Source organism: Coregonus lavaretus (assembly GCF_964263955.1).
Source record: "Coregonus lavaretus genome assembly, chromosome: 6".
NCBI lineage: Eukaryota > Metazoa > Chordata > Actinopteri > Salmoniformes > Salmonidae > Coregonus > Coregonus lavaretus.
In genome coordinates this window covers 8,704,172-8,724,589 of record NC_139993.1, presented here as the reverse complement: position 1 = coordinate 8,724,589, position 20,418 = coordinate 8,704,172, and the positions used below count along the sequence as shown (strand labels likewise).

Below are 20,418 nucleotides of genomic sequence, written 5' to 3'. Positions count from 1 at the left end.
ATCCCTTATTGATGTCACCTGTTAAATCCACTGCAATCAGTGTAGATGAAGGGTAGGAGACAGGTTATAGAAGGATGTTTAAGCCTTGAGACAATTGAGACATGGATTGTGTATGTGTGCCATTCAGAGGGTGAATGGGCAAGACAAAATATTTAAGTGCCTTTGAACAGGGTATGGTAGTAGGTGTCAGGCGCACCGGTTTGAGTGTGTCAAGAACTGCAACACTGCTGGGTTTTTAATGCTCAACAGTTTCCCGTGTGTATCAACAATGGTCCACCACCCAAAGAACATCCAACCAACTTGACACAACTGTGGGACGCATTGGAGTCAACATGGGCCAGCATCCCTGTGGAATGCTTTCGACACCTTGTAGAGTCCATACCCCGACGAATTGAGGCTGTTCTGAGAGCAAAAGGGGGTGCAACTCAATATTAGGAAGGTGTTCCTAATGTGTTGTACACTGTGCCTAATGTTTTGTACACAAACTATCAGTAACATTTCAACTAACTATTTATTAACCCTAACCCTTATTTTAAACCTAACTCTAACCGTAACCTTACCAAGCAGTTGCTTATCAACAGGTTGTTGATAGTAGCCTATGACTATCCAAATAAAGTGCGATCAAAAGCATATACCTTGGTTTAGTGGGGAGGCTTCTGTCACTTGCACTCCATTCACGGAGCACTGGGCCCCATTGAGTGGAACCAGGGTGACAGTGCCGGTCTGGTTCGCAAACATGCAATGTTCACTCTCCAGGTCCAGCCCATGGAGAACTACAGAGAGGAGAGAGAATGAGAGGGAAAGATACTGTTCGTGTGTGTGTGTTTGCATTATCAATTGTTTCTTTATCCTGATTTATAGCAAAGTCTGACAGCGGATAGAGTACAGTGGGGGAAAAAAGTATTTAGTCAGCCACCAATTGTGCAAGTTCTCCTACTTAAAAAGATGAGAGGCCTGTAATTTTCATCATAGGTACACGTCAACTATGACAGACAAAATGAGAAAAAAAAATCCAGAAAATCACATTGTAGGATTTTTTATGAATTTATTTGCAAATTATAGTGGAAAATAAGTATTTGGTCAATAACAAAAGTTTCTCAATACTTTGTCATATACCCTTTGTTGGCAATGACACAGCTCAAACGTTTTCTGTAAGTCTTCACAAGGTTTTCACACACTGTTGCTGGTATTTTGGCCCATTCCTCCATGCAGATCTCCTCTAGAGCAGTGATGTTTTGGGGCTGTCGCTGGGCAACACGGACTTTCAACTCCCTCCAAAGATTTTCTATGGGGTTGAGATCTGGAGACTGGCTAGGCCACTCCAGGACCTTGAAATGCTTCTTACGAAGCCACTCCTTCGTTGCCCGGGCGGTGTGTTTGGGATCATTGTCATGCTGAAAGACCCAGCCACGTTTCATCTTCAATGCCCTTGCTGATGGAAGGAGGTTTTCACTCAAAATCTCACGATACATGGCCCCATTCATTCTTTCCTTTACACGGATCAGTCGTCCTGGTCCCTTTGCAGAAAAACAGCCCCAAAGCATGATGTTTCCACCCCCATGCTTCACAGTAGGTATGGTGTTCTTTGGATGCAACTCAGCATTCTTTGTCCTCCAAACACGACGAGTTTAGTTTTTACCAAAAAGTTCTATTTTGGTTTCATCTGACCATATGACATTCTCCCAATCCTCTTCTGGATCATCCAAATGCACTCTAGCAAACTTCAGACGGGCCTGGACATGTACTGGCTTAAGCAGGGGGACACGTCTGGCACTGCAGGATTTGAGTCCCTGGCGGCGTAGTGTGTTACTGATGGTAGGCTTTGTTACTTTGGTCCCAGCTCTCTGCAGGTCATTCACTAGGTCCCCCCGTGTGGTTCTGGGATTTTTGCTCACCGTTCTTGTGATCATTTTGACCCCACGGGGTGAGATCTTGCGTGGAGCCCCAGATCGAGGGAGATTATCAGTGGTCTTGTATGTCTTCCATTTCCTAATAATTGCTCCCACAGTTGATTTCTTCAAACCAAGCTGCTTACCTATTGCAGATTCAGTCTTCCCAGCCTGGTGCAGGTCTACAATTTTGTTTCTGGTGTCCTTTGACAGCTCTTTGGTCTTGGCCATAGTGGAGTTTGGAGTGTGACTGTTTGAGGTTGTGGACAGGTGTCTTTTATACTGATAACAAGTTCAAACAGGTGCCATTAATACAGGTAACGAGTGGAGGACAGAGGAGCCTCTTAAAGAAGAAGTTACAGGTCTGTGAGAGCCAGAAATCTTGCTTGTTTGTAGGTGACCAAATACTTATTTTCCACCATAATTTGCAAATAAATTCATAAAAAATCCTACAATGTGATTTTCTGAAAATGTTTCTCTCAATTTGTCTGTCATAGTTGACGTGTACCTATGATGAAAATTACAGGCCTCTCTCATCTTTTTAAGTGGGAGAACTTGCACAATTGGTGGCTGACTAAATACTTTTTTCCCCCACTGTATGTAACAGAGGCCACTCACCAATGTCCTGAACAGTCGACGCATCGTCTCGACCAACATATGTCCTGCCCTCCTGGAACAAAAATGAAAGCGATATGTCAAGTCCATGTAACTTCTATTTAAGTTTAATAGGAAGTCAAATGAACTTACAGTGCATTCGGAAAGTATTCAGACCCCTTCCCCTTTTCCACATTTTGTTACATTGCAGCCTTGTTCTAAAAAAAAAAAAATCTTTATCAATCTACACACAATACCCCATAATGACAAAGCGAAAACAGGTTTTTAGAAACAAATATTTTTTTAAACAGAAATACCTTATTTACATAAGTATTCAGACCCTTTGCTATGAGATTCGAAATTCAGCTCAGTTCCTCTGTGGAGATGGGAGAACCTTCCAGAAGGACAACCATCTTTGCAGTACTCCACCAAATCAAGCCTTTATGGTAGGGTGGCCAGATGGAAGCCACTCCTCAGTAAAAGGCACATGACAGCCCGCTTGGAGCACCTAAAGACTGACTATGAGAAACAAGATTCTCTGGTCTGATAAAACCAAGATTGAACTCTTTGGCCTGAATGCCAAGCATGGTGGTGGCAGCATCATGATGTGGGGATGTTTTTCAGCAGCAGGGACTGGGAGACTAGTCAGGATCGAGGGAAAGATGAACAGAGCAAAGTACAGAGAGATCCTTGATGAAAACCTGCTCCAGAGCGCTCAGGACATCAGACTGGGGTGAAGGTTCACCTTCCAACAGGACAACGACCCTAAGCACACTGCCAAGACAACGCAGGAGTGGCTTCGGGACAAGTCTCTGAATGTCCTTGAGTGGCCCAACCAGAGCCCGGACTTGAACTCGATCTAACATCTCTGGAGAGACCTGCAAATAGCTGTGCAGAGATGCTCCCCATCCAACCTGACAGAGCTTGAGAGGATCTGCAGAGAAGAATGGGAGAAACTCCCCAAATACAGGTGTGCAAAGCTTGTAGCGTCATACCCAAGAAGACTCGAGGCTGTAATTGCTGCCAAAAGTTCTTCAACAAAGTACTGAGTACTTATGTTAAATCAGTTATTTATTATTATCATCATCATTTATATATAATTATTTTTTTTATTAAAATTTTTTTACCAATTTTTGCTTTGTCATTATGAGGTATTGTGTGTAGATTGATGAGGAATTATTATTATTTTTAATCCATTTTAGAATACGGCTGTAACGTAACAAAACATGGAAAAAGTCCTGGGGTCTGAATACTTTCCGAATGCACTGTATGTGAAGCAATCTGAGATGTTTTGTTGTTGTTGTAAAAACTACTAAAAATAATCAAATCAACTGTGACTGACCTTTAGATGGTAGAGGATGATGCCAGTACTTAGGAGGTCGTCATCGATACCAATTAGATGAGGCAACTCTGAATCGAGGACGACGCCAATTCCCTCTTTCCTCAGGGCAAGGGTTTCTTCCTGTAAAGATCAATGGAAGACAGATATTGTCAATCATTAGAAATTGATTGATGTTTCTGACTTATAAGTCAATAAAATGTCACAGCTGAATATAACCTAAAAAGGCACATAACCAGAGTGCTTGTGTGAGCTAAAGTGAATTCGACATTTTATACAAATATATGCCCACTCACCTTGAGAATGTTCTGAGTTTCATTCCACTTGTTAGTCCACTCCTTGGTTAGCTCCAACACCTATGACAGAAATAGCAAAAATATTTTTCTTGAATATCAAAGATCTTTTGGAGAAAAAAAGGGGTGCATGTTGTGAGGTCACATCACTACCTTGCTTTAATGCTTGGCTTGTTTATGGATTCAAAGAACAGAACACTAAACTTGCAAAGTATCGATAGCTTCTTTTGTGTAATTCTGTTTATTTTTACTCTAAAAGGAACCATCCACATGGCCTTACTCGGGCTTCGTTCTGGTGTAGTTTCTCCTCCATGCTCAGAGCGGTGGGTGAATCCAGAAGTGCAATCTGAGAAGGATGAAAACAAACCAACAATCAATACATTATTGAATCACACATCAATACTCCCGAAGTCAGTGAGACCTAGTTAGATTAGATGGGACATTTAAAACACAACAACAAGGTCATTGGCCAGTAGCTGGAAAGGTGGACATGAATGGACTGTTACATTTTAATAAAACATTATGTACTAGCTATGCATTATAAAATGTGCCCATAAATTAACAATATCATTAACACTTTCACAGTTTTTTTACAAAACTTGTGTATTGTAGAGCGGTTTTGTTTATGAAATAAATACACTTCAAGGGCCCGAGAAAATGTTGTAGTGGACAGGATAGTTGAGTTCCAATGCCCTAAACCATCAACACACACAAAACAATTCAGATCAGTGTGACAAATCCACACCTGGTTTCCCTGGACCAGAAGGGCCTTCAGCCGGGCGATTTCGGCCCTGAGCTCTCGGATGAGCTTGACGTTGCAGTCCTCATTGATCGTGGGCTTGTTGATGATGTTCTTAGCGCGGTTGGCGTAGCGCAGCGTGCTCAGAGTCTCGCCGTAGTTGACGTCAGCAGGTGAAATGGCTGCCGCAAACGAGAACAAAACATCTTTGAAACATTTGTCGTACTACAAAACACTTTTGCATTTTCAATGTTCTAATGCTGTATCTTTGACTGCAAACATACCACAGATATTTAGCTTATGGTCATTGGCCACACTTAAGCCTCTTATACATAAAGTCAGCCTTAACAAGGGTTTAGAAAGCCATGTTCTCAAATTCTAGCACCAAATACACTGGACTAGGAACCCAGGAATGTCCCTACTGGCGTCCCTATTGTTTAATGTCAGAATACGGATCTGTAGGTAACCACCCCGTCCCGCCCCCCTGGATCCCTTTTCCCCTGAGCTAAAGATCCTGCGCATGTTAGGGCTATCAGAGTTAATAAGTTAACTAAAATTAACTTTTAGATTTTAGTGCACTGTAATTTTAGTGCGTTGAAAATACACTGAAAACATCCTAAATACCTAATCTATACAGCTAAAATCTACAATGCCATGTAAAAACATGTTGACTGTAGCTAAGTTTCCATCCAATTTGGGACAGATTTAAGTGAATATTCTAAAATACTCAAAAGAAAATGTGCGCATTTTCCTGGCAGTGGTGTGTTTCCACCAAACGGACCTGTTGCAGTCAAAAATCAGTGTGTGATGAGGTAATGCACACAAAATTCACTTTTTCGCTTAAGTTGTCATGTACCGAAGAAAAATCTAAAGTTCAATGCGTTTCCATCGCATTTTCAACTCTACGGATAGTTGTCACAAAAACTGTGGAGTTAAATAGCAAATGTGCCTACTCTGGTCTTGGCACGTGCCTTCTAGCCAACAACAGGATGTGATTATTATGGATAAGAGCGAGAATATTTTGTATTTGTCAAGCGGCAGTCGAGTGTCATGTCACCAGAATCAGACCCTCTACATTTATTGGAAAGGAGCATCAAGCTCATACCGTGCACTTTCACCACCCTGTGAAGTTCATCATAACTTATTTCATCTGTAGCCTAATAAACTGCATGCTTTCCTGAGTTGTAGTGGAAGGACCACACACCATGTCATCGCGTGACTCCAAGTTTACTTCGATATGATGGTTATTACTGTAGATCAATATTTGACAATAAAGGCGTTTCCGCCGCCATTTCTCGCATAATACATTTTAGACACAAAAAGATCCCACCATGTCGAACGAACAATTCTGTCTGCATTTATAAAATTGTACCGAAACATCCTATTTCCATCAGATGTCGATTATTTTTCCTTCTATGGTATGACTTTACACGCATAAAAACTGTGGATGGAAACGTGGTTAGTGAGGTTAAATAAAAAGTGTGCTTTCTCTGTTTACCTATTTTTGTTAAGTGTTACTTTAGACAAAATCAAGACTTCTATATTCTTGTAATGTTTTTTTGTATGAAAAATCTTAAAATTACAGCTCAAATTTGGAATTTGCGATTAATAACTCTAATACATTTTTCTATCGTTTGACAGCCCTAGCGCATGCGTTTCTTTTCTTTACACACACATTTTATGTAGTCACCCTCCCTTCACATTTCTCACAGTCTAGCGTAAATGTTAATTCTTCAAAATGGTTCATTCTTCAACCATTTGATCTCAATCAGTTTCATGGGGATATGGCAATTCCACAGTAACAGAATGATGCTGAGACAGACTGTCATTCCGTTACCAAACTTTGCATCTGCACTGTTCAAGTAAATTTGTTTTTGTTCAATTTTATGTGGAAATTGTTCAAAGTAGTCCTTCTGCATAGAGTTGTACGGTTTGTTTAACTTTGCAATCATTGGTTTTGGTTTGACATACATTTTTAAATGAAAAATCGGAGTCTCAGCATCATTCTGTTATTTTGAAATATGTACAATGAGCAAATTTTAGAGCAGATGGCGTTAAACTATAGCATAGTCTACCTGTGTTTAGTTCAAATCAAAGCACATATTTTGCCTAGTGGCACGTGCTGTTGAGTTTTGGCCACATGAGAGAAACATTTGACCTTTCGCACAATCATCCTAAAATCTCATAAGAAAGTGTTTTTTTGTCTTATAGTAACGTTATACTATGCAATTAGATGATATATCTTGCAGACATTGATTAAGCTTTAATCCAACTTTATTAAACGAGCACCATTCATTTAATAAATAGCCTGTTCTCTATGAGTAGAGCTGAGACTATGCGTAAAGTACAAAATCCCGCACATGCGCAGAAGCGGCGGGACCTTTATCTGTCGGGAAGACGGGTCCAGAAAAGTTGGAGCCGCAGCCACTCCGTTGTTTTATCCCAGTAAGAAGCGTGGCTGGGCTCAGGATCTGATCTATAGATATATTAATGAGAATCCAGGGTTCCCCTTATACACTGAAGCAGACAGGTAAAAACCAGGGTTCCTAGTCAGGTGTATTTGGGGCTTTTAAAGGGAAGGATTGGAAACATTTGATTAAATGCAAGACATTTCGCATTATTAAGGACTCACTAGCGATCATGATGGTCTTGGAGTTGCCTCCCAGGCTGTCCTTGAGGAGCCACGTTAGCACAGAGTCTCTGTAAGGCACAAACACCTGCTTCTTCTTCAGGTTGGTGTTCACTCCATCCGGGCTCAGGTCCGCTGTACCAAGACAGGGAAATGATTTCAGATCAATCAAACAATAAGAAAAATCAAATCTAATACTTTCTGTGCTTGATTGAGCTTGCTGGCTTAATAGGTTGCACACCCTGTCAGGCACTTCAGACAGGCTAGAGCAAACACTCAAAGCATTTGAAAGATTTCAAGTAGTATTTGAATCCAGGTCTGATCAATAGGCAAATCAACAGAGAAACTCAAAACTCTGCATACTCAGTAGAAGTAAGTCATTGGAACATTGCTGTGGTTCAAATATTGTAATGGGAAAACATATTATTATGGCCTGCATATTCAAGCTAAAAGACATTGCCAGATAAGGGGTTTTATTCCATACAACATGTTTTATTATGCGACTTTAATGAATATGTCCTCATATTGATATAACAGTTGGTATAACAGTTACCCACCTAGAGCGGAGATGACGTTGCCCAGGGTGACCAGTGACTTGTTGATGTTGCCGCCCTCCTTGAGCCGGACTCCCGTGGCACCGGTGGTGTCCGCCCTCTCGCTGCCCGCCAAGTCCACCAGGTGGATTTTACTGATCGTCTCGCAGGGCATCTCCGCGTCAAACTTAGCCTGGAGAGGAGGGAGACAACACGTAAAAACTCTGAAGGATTTCAAAGAAGCTGAAAGGCTAATATTGTTAAGTCTGATGAAGACCTTTGAGTCAAAACGTTGCACGTAAACTGTGGGTGCATTCTACAGTGTAAATGTATCAATTTTTCCTAATATGGTTAAGTGCCATCACAGATGTTATTAGTGGCAACCCCTTTAAGGGTTAACATGCAACATATAATGCAGCATCCGGTCCTCCAAAGCTACAGTCCTGCTACTTTTTATTTCTCTCAATCAATGTAATTGATTGGCTAGGAGTCCACTCACTTGGTAACTAAATCCCTAACTAACAAACAAGGACTACTACACTGCGGCCCTTGTGGACTGGAGTTGTGCATTCCTGGAGTAGCGGTAGCTAGCTTAGCGGTAGCTGTAGTATTGGCTATAGCATTAGCTAGGCCCACCTGGGTGAAGTTGATGGTGAAGATGGCGTGCGATCGGCTGCTGGTGTCGTTCATGCCCGTGGCGGCCGTGGTGCGGTTGATGTTGCCAGCCTCCATCAGCTCCTCCACGTCGTGGTAGTTCTGCACAAGGTGCTTGGACAGGTCTGGGGTCAGATTGGATTAACAAAAGAGGTAATAATACAGAGAGACAGACATTCACTGTTATAATGAGCTTGGGAGCCATCATTCTGGCTGAGACAGGTCTGGGTTCAGATTGGATTAACACAGGGAGTTCATCTACAGACAGACATCCACTGTTATAATGAGCTTAGGAGCCATCATTCTGCCTTACAGACAGGACTGGGATCAGTCTCAGAATGAAGAGAAAATACAGTATGCAAGACCAAATCATGTCCCTTATGTCTGTATAATAGTATTGATTATGATATAAAAAGTGTAATGTCTTACCTTCCACGTAGGGTCCATCTTTTGGGTGCTCCCTCACCCTCAGGTTGTAGGTTTGGGTGGACTTCCTCCTGAGCAGGTCCCTGACACGTTCATTGTAGATCTCCAGGTAGCTGATGACATTGAGAGGATAAAGAGGTCATTCAGAGGTCAAGTTTAGCCTGATGACATCTACCAATTATTATTAAGGGACCCTTTTTGTCGTCTCAGGTTTACATGAACAAACCTGATGGATGAGGTACGAATTGCTAGAACGTCTACTGATTACTACATTTTTAAAAAGTGTTCATTGAGCCACCATTAAAAAGGAAAGATTCACCCATTTTGAATGTTATATCGTTTTTTTGTGCATCTCTGAGCGATGTTTTATCAATTCTCGGGGTCATTTAATGTTTTCATGTGTATCTGAGCTATTGCCGTTCAAGCAGGCAGAAATGCAGCCTGTATAACGAGTTTTGCATCATATGATGCAAACCACATCACACCGACTGTGACAATTTGTGTTTTGAAAGTTCTATATCTTGAAAACTTGATTGCTGACATGCACAACATTTTGGGATTGTATCAACAGTGGACTAATGAAACAAATACAAAAATATATTCTTAAGCGTCTTAATTTTTCCAAAGAGGTAAAAACAATTCAAGGAATGACAATGGAATTGCAACGGACACAGTTTTCTTACCTGACCTCGGTGCGGAAGGAGGCCTCATCCCAACGAGTCATCCCAGCAATCCGGCTGAACAGACCCTCACATATCCGTGGAATGAGACCAGCATCTCCCTGATGAAAAATAAATCCATAGAGCAAACCTTTAATCAAACGCAGACGATAAGTTGACGATAAGTTGACGATAAGGCTGACAATTGAAACTGTTCAGTGGAGGACTGAGGAAACCTGTTGATATGTTACAGAACAGATCTTAAAATAATCCATTACAGGGAAGACTAAATATGTCAGGTTTGGCTTTAGTCTTTCTCCAAAACAGTCCAATACATAAGAGTCCACAGAGAAAACTGACACTATGAACTTTGACTTGTACTTTCCCCTAATCACTCAGACTTGTGAAAGAAAAACAGGACTGTCGGAGCCCTCGTTCGTTACTGTGATATTTGCTTTGGGTCTCCACGACTGATTGAAGTCCCAATAGTCTGATAACAAAAACAACAGCCCAGTTGAGTAGGCATATGTTGTGGAAACTTCCAGAAACGTCATGAACGGAGTAGACCTGATTACTTATCTCCATGTCAGAGAGGCATGATTGTTCTACATTATATATTTATATCTGAACATTCCACAACGTTGTGCCCTGCTGAACACAGCCCAGTCTTTGATTTGGGAATCCAGGGCCTGTATTCATAAAGCGTCTCAGAGTAGGAGTGCTGATCTAGGATAAGTTTTGCTTTTTAGATATTTAATACGATTATATAGACAAGGGGGACCTGATCCTAGATCAGCACTCCTACAAAGGGAATGTTTGTCTCACTGGATTTCCCATCATGGTGTAGGACTTCCCAGAGCCAGTCTGGCCGTAGGCGAAGATGCAGGCGTTGTAGCCTTGGAACGCAGCCTTGAGGACATCTGAGCCCAGGTCTTTGAACACCTGCAAAGGAAGAGGGCAAACATGGGCTTGTTCAATAAGGTGAAATGTTCAGAGCTTTGGCAAATTGGAATGTAATGTAGCGGATATGATTCACAATGACAGGGACTCATTTGTTCCACACAGTACATTTAGATCTGAATGTTCTGTAAAGGTGTGACCGCCTGAACAGGCCCCAGATCTAACTAGCTAAAACAGATCTTACAGTAAGCAGTCAGTGAAAGAAAGAAACTAGCCAACACAATACAAAGTCAAAAATATGGAATTTATGCATGCATAATTTTAACACATTTATAACAGTTAACTCATAGGCTATGTGTTACTATTAATATTACACTGACATGATACCAGGGGTGAAAGTAAGCCGGTATGGTCCAGGACAGAGAACTGGCAAAATAGATAGTGGGGGTACGCCGTCCCGGTTGAACATGAGCCTATAACAATAATTAAAACAAAGATTCCAAGAAAACTGTAGGCCATTACACTATTATTTATCATTACCACATTTCACCCACATTAAAAATTAGCAAATGGACTTGAAAATGTGTGGAATACACTCCAAAATGCGATGTGGTTCGGCGATAACACATTTTGCAACGAGACGCACGTGGACAGTGGACGCATCAGTTCAGGGTACAAGTGTAAGACTAATAAAATGACAATCCCCGAATGTCATTCATTACACTTCTTGGTGTTTTGTTACAGATGGCTCTTTCCATTCATCAAATGGCGGGTGCACAGCGCACTGTATGGATGCAGGAATTATTTTAGAGTGGATGAACCAGGCTTACAGGAGCGTTTTCATCTGATTGTTTGATAGTCAGATGAAAACATCATGACTGGTTATGTGAATGCCACATTAAAAGGTAATACATTCTAATTAAACAACACATCTTTTAGGCCCACAGAGATCTTAACAGGGATTCTATAAGTAATTCTGTTTAGGCCTCCCAAACATGTGTGCAAGTGAGAAGATACCGTACCAGTAAGAAATGAAATCTACTTTGACCCCTGTATGATGCAATTTTATGAATAAAAAAAGGTTGCACAACAGTAAGTCATATCTTACGCCAGAAACTTGTGAGTCAACATGTAGACTAGAGTATCAGCACATTAGCAAACTGTTTTGACTCAATTAACTTCCATCCATGACAAAATGTCCAACAAGTAAAACATAAAAATGACCCCTGAACAGAGGCAAATGTAAGCTGCTTTGACTATAATCGGATTTGGACAACAACAACAAAAATATTTGAGAAAAAAACACTTACCTTTTCCTGAGAAACAAAGGTGTTGCTTTTACTGTCAGAGGAGTCATAGGAGAAGTCATAGGTGAAGGTCTTCTTCCTCTCCCTCATGGAATCCCCAGTAATGCCATCTGGTATCTAATGAAATACAACACAATAGGAATAAATATACTGTAAACACAAAGCTGAGTGCAATCTCAAGATGATGGATGTTCACTGATCATATATTATGACCAAATAATTAAATTATGTATTAAATTAATCTAAATTAACTGATGAAATAGCACTAGTATTAAAAAGTATTAAATAGTCATATTAAATAACATTTTATGCTAAACATCTGCCAAGTTGAAAGAAATACAGTCCTAGCTATGGGTAGATTGATTATTATTGCAGTAGAAAGCCTGTTTAAAACGTACAATTACCTTCAAGTTTGCAATGGTGGTCTTGTCCCCTTTTATTTCAATTATGTTTTTGGCAGTCAAGTCCTTCTCCCTGTAAAAATCAAAACAGGTTACTACTTCCAAATAATTAAGCTCCCCTTTCTTTGAGCCAAACCAGGATGCGACGGAGACAGTGAACCAATGAAGAAGCATCAGAGTAAGACAATTATTACTTTCATGTTGTACCAAATTGCAGTACTTTGTGATTCACAAATTGGACCAACAAGAAAGGTACCCGTTACATTAGCAACAAAAGACAACATAGTAAACACAAATTTACTGTGATTAATTCATCTATAAATCTATAATATTGGGCATTGTTATCTTTGCAGAAGACTACATTCTCTCTAAGATAGGGAGAATGGCCCCAACTGAATCCTCTCAGTTCTTATTAGCTTAATTGATCACTAAAAGTTGTCTGGAGGAAATGTCTCTTGGTATGCCTCTTCCTAGTCTCTCTGTGGAAGAATTCAGTTCAAGCTTTTATTATTAGTGGCCTTTCCAGTATGACATACTGTAATGAAATAAAACCGTACTTTCTGGTGCCTAACAGATTACCATCAACACAATGCCAACCGAATCAGGTTATACTCTGGGCGGATCGGTCTAAAAATGTGTGAAAGGTTACTTCCTTCAGAATCCTTCCTTGTTTTTCTACAAGTGCATCTTACTTATTTGGAATCTGTACATCATATTTCACATACCCACATTTAACATAGATGTGCAGAGTAAGTGAAAGGGTGGTTGTCTTCTGTCATGCAGCTATGTATGCATCCTATTTACTGTTGGAAATAGTTTATGTGATAAAGAAAACTAATGCCATGCAATTATTGACAGATGTCAGAAAAGTATTAAGGCATCCCTCCCATACCCTGGGTGGCTGCCAATACTAACTCCCAATGCCAGACACAGCAGTTCCTATTCTTCATGTTTGTTTTGTTGGTTAACTTGTCCACCCGTCACCTTGCCAGCTGTCTGCTACCTAAAATAATGTTTGTGTGCCAACCTCCAGGCGTTCTTATTGGTGGATTAGCAAGGGGATGTGTGGTGGGCTCGTGCTCCTTTGAGTGGGGTTGGCATTTTAATCCCAAATGCTGTCTCCATTTAAATTTAGGAAGAGACAGTTGTGGCAACGTCAGTGCTTGTTATGACAAATATATTAAGCAGTGTTCTTGCAACACATGGCCAGTCATATGATGCCAGTCAAATTAGTGTATTAAACAGTTACAATAAAGTTCGAAATGGCTACAATGTATCACAATGAGCCAGTGTTCAGCCGGGCGCCTCTCTTCAGAGGAAACAATATAATCATTAGCAACAACAATACCATCATTTGGCCGTTTTAGTTTTTTTTAGCATGTTTTTTGCTTTACTTACCGTCGGTTCATAGGCCTGAGCCGGACAGCCACCCGCACGGATGCCATTGCACATCCCTGTTGTGTCAGCGTCACCTGTTACTAGATCCAGTTATCCTTGAAAGCAACAACCCAATTGTTTTATGTACAAATAAATGTGGCTAGCGCGCAAACCAGCAGGCTAAACGCGTTTCAGTATCTTGAGTCTGTTTCCAATTTCCTCTGTACCACCCGACCGGTTGCACAGAGACAAGGTTACTTTCAAAAGAAAATCGCTAGTTACTTCGTGTAGCTTTGTCCTCACACCGTGCACCCCTCTGAGACTTGAGCGTGCACCTTATATTATATTACTATCATTAGCGTCACAGAAAAATGATCAAACTCACGAAGTGTCATCAGCTAGTAAATCACAAAGCTGATACGGGTACTCGGAGAGGACAAAATGCACTCGTGGGAAAAATAGTTTCACTCCTGTACAGCCGGTGGCGGTAGAGAACTACCTTTTGATTAACCGAAGACGACCCAGAAGCCAGCGCGCGCACATTCACTTCCTGTGTTTTCTGGAAAGTGTGTAGAGAGGTGAGTGTTCTCACAGTTTCAAGTCAGTTTATCTGGAATCAGGAGATGTTCTGTTCGCACACATATAAATATTAATCTGTTTAATCTGTACATTTGTCTGGTCAGCAGCACCAGCTACCAGTTCGAGGTGATGAAGCTTACTAGAAATGTTTATTAGCTAGCGTGCCTCACCGCTTCATTCATTGCACTAGCTAGCCAGTAGTAGGTCAAGCTAGCTAGCAAGCTAAAGTACCCAGCTAATGTGGCGATGTTTTGTTGTTGTTCCAGGTGAAAGAGCGCCAGGTGAAAGTTGTTAATCATGGATATTCGACCAAACCACACCATTTACATCAATAATGTAAATGATAAGATCAAGAAGGATGGTAATAATCACAGTACATCATTGTTCCAAGATCATGTAGCTAGCTAACTACAGCGTTCCTTCAGAGCTAGATAGCCATTTATCCTCTTGTACTGGAGCTGTAGTAAGTTTACATAGATTTCTTTGTCTGTGTCAATGGTGTATAAGTAACGATCGTTAAATAACCTTTGGTGTTTCCTTCTAGAACTGAAGCGGTCACTCTATGCCCTGTTCTCTCAGTTTGGGCAAGTCATGGACATTGTTGCCATGAAAACCATGAAGATGAGAGGGCAGGCGTTTGTAGTGTTCAAAGAGCTTGCCTCTTCTACGAACGCACTGCGTCAACTTCAAGGTTTTCCTTTCTACAATAAGCCCATGGTAAGTTATTACTTAGTAGTCATGCATGTCATTTTCACAAGTGGAAGTAGTACAGGGTGGTATTCATTACGGTATACAAGCAAAATGTTTTGCAATGAAAATGTTAGTTTCTTTGTGGACAACTTCAGGCAGTTCCTCCGCTTTTCGGTCTGTTTTCTACCATTTGGTTTCAAGTGAATACGACCCAGGCCTGTGCTTGGCAAAAATCGTATTGTAATTGTCTCTTATTTTCAGCGCATTCAGTATGCAAAGACAGACTCTGAGGTGATCTCCAAAATCAGAGGCACATTTGGAGACAAGGACAAGAAGAAGGACAGGAAGAAGAAGGGTCAAGATCAAGTGGCCAACGTGGCCAAGAAACCAGCACTGGTGAGACTAGTATTGTATATGCACATAGGCTATATGATTGCGTCCCAAATGGCATCCTATTCCCTATATAGTGACTCTTTTTGACCAGACCCTATAGGGCAGGGGTCGGCAACCTGCTCAACTGTGGGTGACTATTGTTATTTATTTATTTTAAATGGTTAAAAAAAAGACTGTAAAATCACCAGGAATTCAGCTAAAATTAGTTTAATTTAGGAAATCTGTTCCCAAGAGACATATGTCATCGTGTCTCAATGTAATTCAATGTATGAAATGTTTTAATGTCACGTGCACAAGTACAGCCTTTCTTGCCAGCTCTAAACCCAACAATGCAATAATCAATATCAATGTAGTACTAAAAATAACATTAGGAAGAACAAAAACAGAAATAAGAAGAACACAAGAAAGCAAGTAAGCTATATACAGGGTCAGTTCCAATACCATATTTACAATGTGCTGGCATACTGGAGCGATAGAGGTAGGTATGTATAGGTGTAAGGTGACTAGGCATCGGGATATATGATAAATAGAGTAGCAGCAGCGTATATGATGATTGTATGTGAGTGCGTGTGTGTAGAGTCAGTATAGATGTGTGTACATGTTATGTGTGAGTGTGTAGAGTCCTGTGTGTGTGTGTGAACAAATGAAGTGTGTGAGTGTGCGATAGAGAGAGTGCAAAAATAAAATACAAGGGTCAACTCAGATAGTCCGTTGCCGTGTACAAATTATTGTAATTATGCTCCGGCCCCCGACCATCTGCTCCGACAAAATTAGTCCCGAGGCTGAATCTAGTTGCCTACCCCTGCCATAGGGCATGAGTATATGTCAACATAATGCACATAGCCATCCTGTACACATTTGAATGTAGTCAGTCATTTTACTCCAACACTATTTTCACACTTTTCTATTAACAGGGATCAGCCAACACAAACAATGCTCCAACAACCATGCAGGTAAGCCTTTCAAGCCCTATCAAGAATAATAACCTAGAATGTAAACTAGGTTGAGTAAACTCAGCTCCATATACATCTCAATGGAGTTGAGTTTACCTACGACTACATCAAGTCGGTATCAGTCAATACTTGTACCTATGTTTGTCCTGTGTAACTGAATTATTTTCTTTGGGTGCTGCCATCCATAGTTTTTGGTTAAAATAGCATTTTATGTGACGTCTGTCAAATTGCTCTGTTTTCCAATAGAATATGAAGTTAGTGACTTCAAACATGCACTACCACGCGATACTTCTATAAATATAAATAATTTAATGCTAACTGTGTACCTGTGCTTGTCCTGATTGTTATAGAGTTGTCAGTGGGAGTTGGAATCTATAGTTTTTGATAAGAAATTGCATTATATGCATCCCCTGCCCAAAAAAAATAATCTGCCGTGCAATGACGGGGCTGCTCCTTCTCCGTTAACAAACAACGGCTCCCTTGGCGGAGGTCGCATAAATGCTGTTGTTTTTCCCAAAACTACGGATTGCAGCACCCAAAGAAAATAATGTAGGTACACAGGAGAACCATAGGTACAAGGTACGCATTAAAGAATGTAAATTTTTTCAAGTATCGACTGATACCGACTGTAATAGGGGGTACACTCCGCCGACACTCATCGCAACTCAACTCCATTGAGATGTATATGGAGTTGTTTACTCAGCAAATGTCCCTTGTGAGTGACTAAATCACTAGTAATGATGGACTCTCTTAATAAGCTCAATGTTGCAATGCCTTCCCTTGTATTCTTGCAAAAATCTCTACTACTCTGCTTTAGGAACGTTTTACTGTTTAATGTGCCCTTTTTGGATTAACTGTTGGAGTGCTACAGATAGTCTGGTCTGCTTATTGACTAAGCTGTAAAAATGTTCCATGGGAAGGTTTTATGCAACAATTACAGACTGATTTCTTTGTCTTTTTAGGTTCCAGACAATCCACCCAACTACATTTTATTCCTTAATAACCTGCCAGAAGAAACTAATGAAATGATGCTCTCCATGCTGTTCAATCAGTGAGTATTGAATGATCTTGTTGTCAAATGAGTAAACTGGGCCTAGATGCCTGATTGCCTTCATTCAACATCGACAACAATCGTTATTGAGTCTGGCTGATGAACTTGTGAAATATACAGTACTAGCTTTATATCAGGGTTTCTTAAACTATGGGTAGGGACCCTGGGCATGTGAGAGAGGTGGGTCGCGAGTTATGAGAATACATGTATAATCACACATGATTTAATTTTAATTTGGGTCGTTTTGAGGAAGATTTGGGTCACAGGGGGACGGTCAATTTCTCATTTGGGACTCTAGCTGAAAAAGTTTAAGAACCTGCTTTATATCCTTCACATTTCAGACTTCACCATTGCAGGTGGTGAAGCCTTTGATATATTATACTGGGGCTCTGTTCAAGAGGGTGCAGAACGTTCAGATAGAAAGCATTGTGTAGATCATGTCAGCTCTATTCATTACATTTCTGATTTCTGAACATTTCACCTCTCTCAATACACCTGTGATTTCTCTTTTTCCTCATAGATTCCCTGGTTTCAAAGAGGTGCGACTCGTCCCTGGAAAACACGACATCTCCTTTGTGGAGTTTGAGAGCGAGGGCCAGGCGGGAGTGGCCAAAGACGCGCTGCAAGGCTTCCGGATTACGGCCCAATGCGCCATGAAGATCACTTATGCCAAGAAGTAGTCCCCACAATGACGTCACTGGACAGGGGACACATATTGGACTCTGGGTTAGAGATGGGTTGGACCCCCTGATTTTTATTTTCTTCGTTTTTTGTATCGGCTGTGGAATGTCTTAGGAGTTTTCGTTGTTTTTTTTACTGATTTCTGTGCAGTCGCTGTGAGGTAGAGTGAAGAGAATCCTCTGATCCTCGTCTCTCTCTCTCTATTTTGTTTGGCACAGTAATAAAGGACTTTTGTGTAACTGTGGTGCCTCAGATGCTTCCTCTGAGATGTTCCAAGTTTCTATCCTGGTCCTGAAGGCCCCAAAAGGACAGCTGATGATTGTAGATTCAAGCCCAATAACATGTAAAATTGTAGTGTCATGACATCCTTACTCTCTGAAAACATAGAAAATATATAAACGTGAAATAGTTTTCTTTGCAAATTCACATAATTGGGGATGCTAATCATTAGTCCAGTGATCAAGTGGGCTAATTGTCATAGTTCCCATCCTAGTCACATGTTAACAGCCTGAATAAAGGTATTACAGCTCAATTGAAACTTCAGAAACCCCTCTAGCCAGTTCTATGTTGTTGGGGGAAGCATTTCGGCTCTCCTGCAGTCATTAGCCCAAAACAATACTTGAAAGTGGCTGGATTGGCTTCCTAAGTTTTAATTGGAGGTTAATAGAAAGCTCTTGGATAGGGGCCTCCCAAGTGGCGCAGCGGTCTAAGGCACTGCATCGCAGTGTTGCGGCATCACTACAGCCTGGGGTTTGATCCCAGGCAGTGTCACAACCGGCCGGGACCGTGAGTCCCATAGGGCGGCGCACAATTGGCCCAGCGTCATCCCGGTTAGGGGAGGGTTTGACCGGGGGGGGGCTTTACTTGGCTCTAGCGACTCCTTGTGGCGGGCCGGGTGCCTGCAGGCTGACTTCGGTCATCAGTTGAACGGTGTTTCGTCCGACACATTGATGCGGCTGGCTTCCAGGTTAAGCGAGCAGGTGTTAAGAGGCGCGGTTTGGCGGGTCTTGTTTCGGAGGACGCATGACTCTACCTTCGCCTCTCCCGAGCCCGTTGGGGAGTTGCAGCGATGAGTCAACATCGTGAAATTGGGGAGAAAAAAAGGGGGTAAAAGAAAAAAGAAAGCTCTTGGATCAACAACAGTAAATACACCACCATTCTTTTAGACTGTTCAGTCTATTCAGATCTAGCACTGTCTGCCTGCTTTCGTAATACTTAAACATCTCAACTGACAGGCACATCAATAATATTGTTTACAAATATATGGTCATAACACAACGTATTTATCAAATGTCTGATGAAAGCTAGTGCGGACAATGGGTTCAGCAATTTCCAAATGAATAATTATACCTTTGATGTCCATCAAGTTTTATATGTTCCCTGGAGCTATGGAGAGAGAAGGGTAAGATGAGAAAGATATTTATCTCCCAAAGATGTATCATGACATGAGTCCAGATGTTCACTGCTTTTGATTATCACATGCTATGATAAATAAGTGCCTTGTGAAGATGGGATATATTTTCAATGATGGGGAATCTCTGATAAGTGGTCCAACTGGTTTAAGATAATATTAATAAAGATCATACTGTATGTGGGTCACAAATGGCACCCTGTTCTTGTATTTAGTGCCTGTCTTTTGACTAGGGCCCATTGGGCTCCAGTCAAAAGTAGTGCACTTTTTAGGTAATAGTGTGCCATTTAGGACACATACCTGGATATTGATCTGCTCCACTTCTAACTGGTCTGCTGTAGTTATATATTCTGCTCTATATTAGCACTGACTGACCTCAAAGAGAGCCACTTCCCCAAAGCTAGTCCCCATCACGTGTCCCAATGTTGGTTTTACTGTCAGGGTAATTTAAACTTTCTTTTACCAGGCAGGTACCACACAAACATACACACTCAGTTGTTAGCTCAAAGTGCAGGTCAGGATGGGGTGTAGTCACAGTGACGGATGGTTTGGGTCCCACACACTCCCCCAGGGACTCTGGATTTCCACCCACACATACCTACACTGAGTGTACAAATATAAGGAACACCGTCCTAATATTGAGTTGCACCCCCTTTTGCCCTCAGAAAAGCCTCAATTAGTCGGGGCATGGACTCTACAAGGTGTCGATAGCGTTGCACAGGGATGCTGACCCATGTTGACTCCAATGCTTCCCACAGTTTGCTGGATGACCTATGGGTGGTGGACGATTCTTGATACACACGGGAAACTGGTGAGCGTGAAAAACCCAGCAGTGTTGCAGTTCATGGAAAGAGTGTTCCTAATGTTTTGTAAACTCAGTGTATATTATCTAACCCTCTATACCTATAACATCTATATAT

The 20,418-nt window shown here is 41.3% G+C and overlaps 2 protein-coding genes across 9 annotated transcripts in view; one reads left to right on the top strand and one right to left on the bottom strand.

Annotated features, from left to right (window-relative positions):
- LOC311130940 (kinesin-like protein KIF16B) overlaps nucleotides 1-14,159 on the bottom strand; it is a 37,554-nt gene extending 23,395 nt beyond the window's left edge. For 4 of the 7 annotated variants that reach the window (XM_084163757.1, XM_084163759.1, XM_084163758.1 and 1 more), the window contains exons 1-15: nucleotides 13,762-14,142; nucleotides 12,367-12,436; nucleotides 11,966-12,079; nucleotides 10,581-10,697; nucleotides 9,780-9,877; nucleotides 9,100-9,209; nucleotides 8,653-8,795; nucleotides 8,041-8,209; nucleotides 7,487-7,618; nucleotides 4,861-5,036; nucleotides 4,396-4,461; nucleotides 4,119-4,178; nucleotides 3,826-3,945; nucleotides 2,508-2,559; nucleotides 636-773 (exon numbers count right to left, since the gene is read on the bottom strand). In XM_084163757.1, coding sequence (XP_084019883.1) covers nucleotides 636-773; nucleotides 2,508-2,559; nucleotides 3,826-3,945; nucleotides 4,119-4,178; nucleotides 4,396-4,461; nucleotides 4,861-5,036; nucleotides 7,487-7,618; nucleotides 8,041-8,209; nucleotides 8,653-8,795; nucleotides 9,100-9,209; nucleotides 9,780-9,877; nucleotides 10,581-10,697; nucleotides 11,966-12,079; nucleotides 12,367-12,436; nucleotides 13,762-13,808 — 1,612 coding nt within the window. In that variant the 5' untranslated portion in view covers nucleotides 13,809-14,142. Of the gene's footprint in view, nucleotides 1-635; nucleotides 774-2,507; nucleotides 2,560-3,825; nucleotides 3,946-4,118; nucleotides 4,179-4,395; nucleotides 4,462-4,860; nucleotides 5,037-7,486; nucleotides 7,619-8,040; nucleotides 8,210-8,652; nucleotides 8,796-9,099; nucleotides 9,210-9,779; nucleotides 9,878-10,580; nucleotides 10,698-11,965; nucleotides 12,080-12,366; nucleotides 12,437-13,761 lie in introns of all 7 variants that reach the window. The other 3 variants (XM_084163760.1, XM_084163761.1, XM_084163763.1) reach the window with 2 other exon arrangements.
- A 95-nt stretch (nucleotides 14,160-14,254) lies between these two features.
- LOC311130942 (U2 small nuclear ribonucleoprotein B''-like) lies at nucleotides 14,255-19,823 on the top strand. Of its 2 annotated transcripts, none has more exons than XM_084163766.1 (7): nucleotides 14,255-14,318; nucleotides 14,586-14,680; nucleotides 14,864-15,036; nucleotides 15,271-15,405; nucleotides 16,317-16,355; nucleotides 17,318-17,406; nucleotides 17,927-19,823. In XM_084163766.1, exons 2-7 carry the CDS (start codon nucleotides 14,617-14,619, stop codon nucleotides 18,084-18,086), a joined length of 660 nt encoding a protein of 219 aa, XP_084019892.1. In that variant the 5' UTR covers nucleotides 14,255-14,318; nucleotides 14,586-14,616; the 3' UTR covers nucleotides 18,087-19,823. The 2 variants fall into 2 exon arrangements, with proteins under 2 accessions (XP_084019892.1, XP_084019891.1); XM_084163765.1 differs by having other exon boundaries at nucleotides 14,311-14,445.
- Nucleotides 19,824-20,418: the final 595 nt, after the last annotated feature.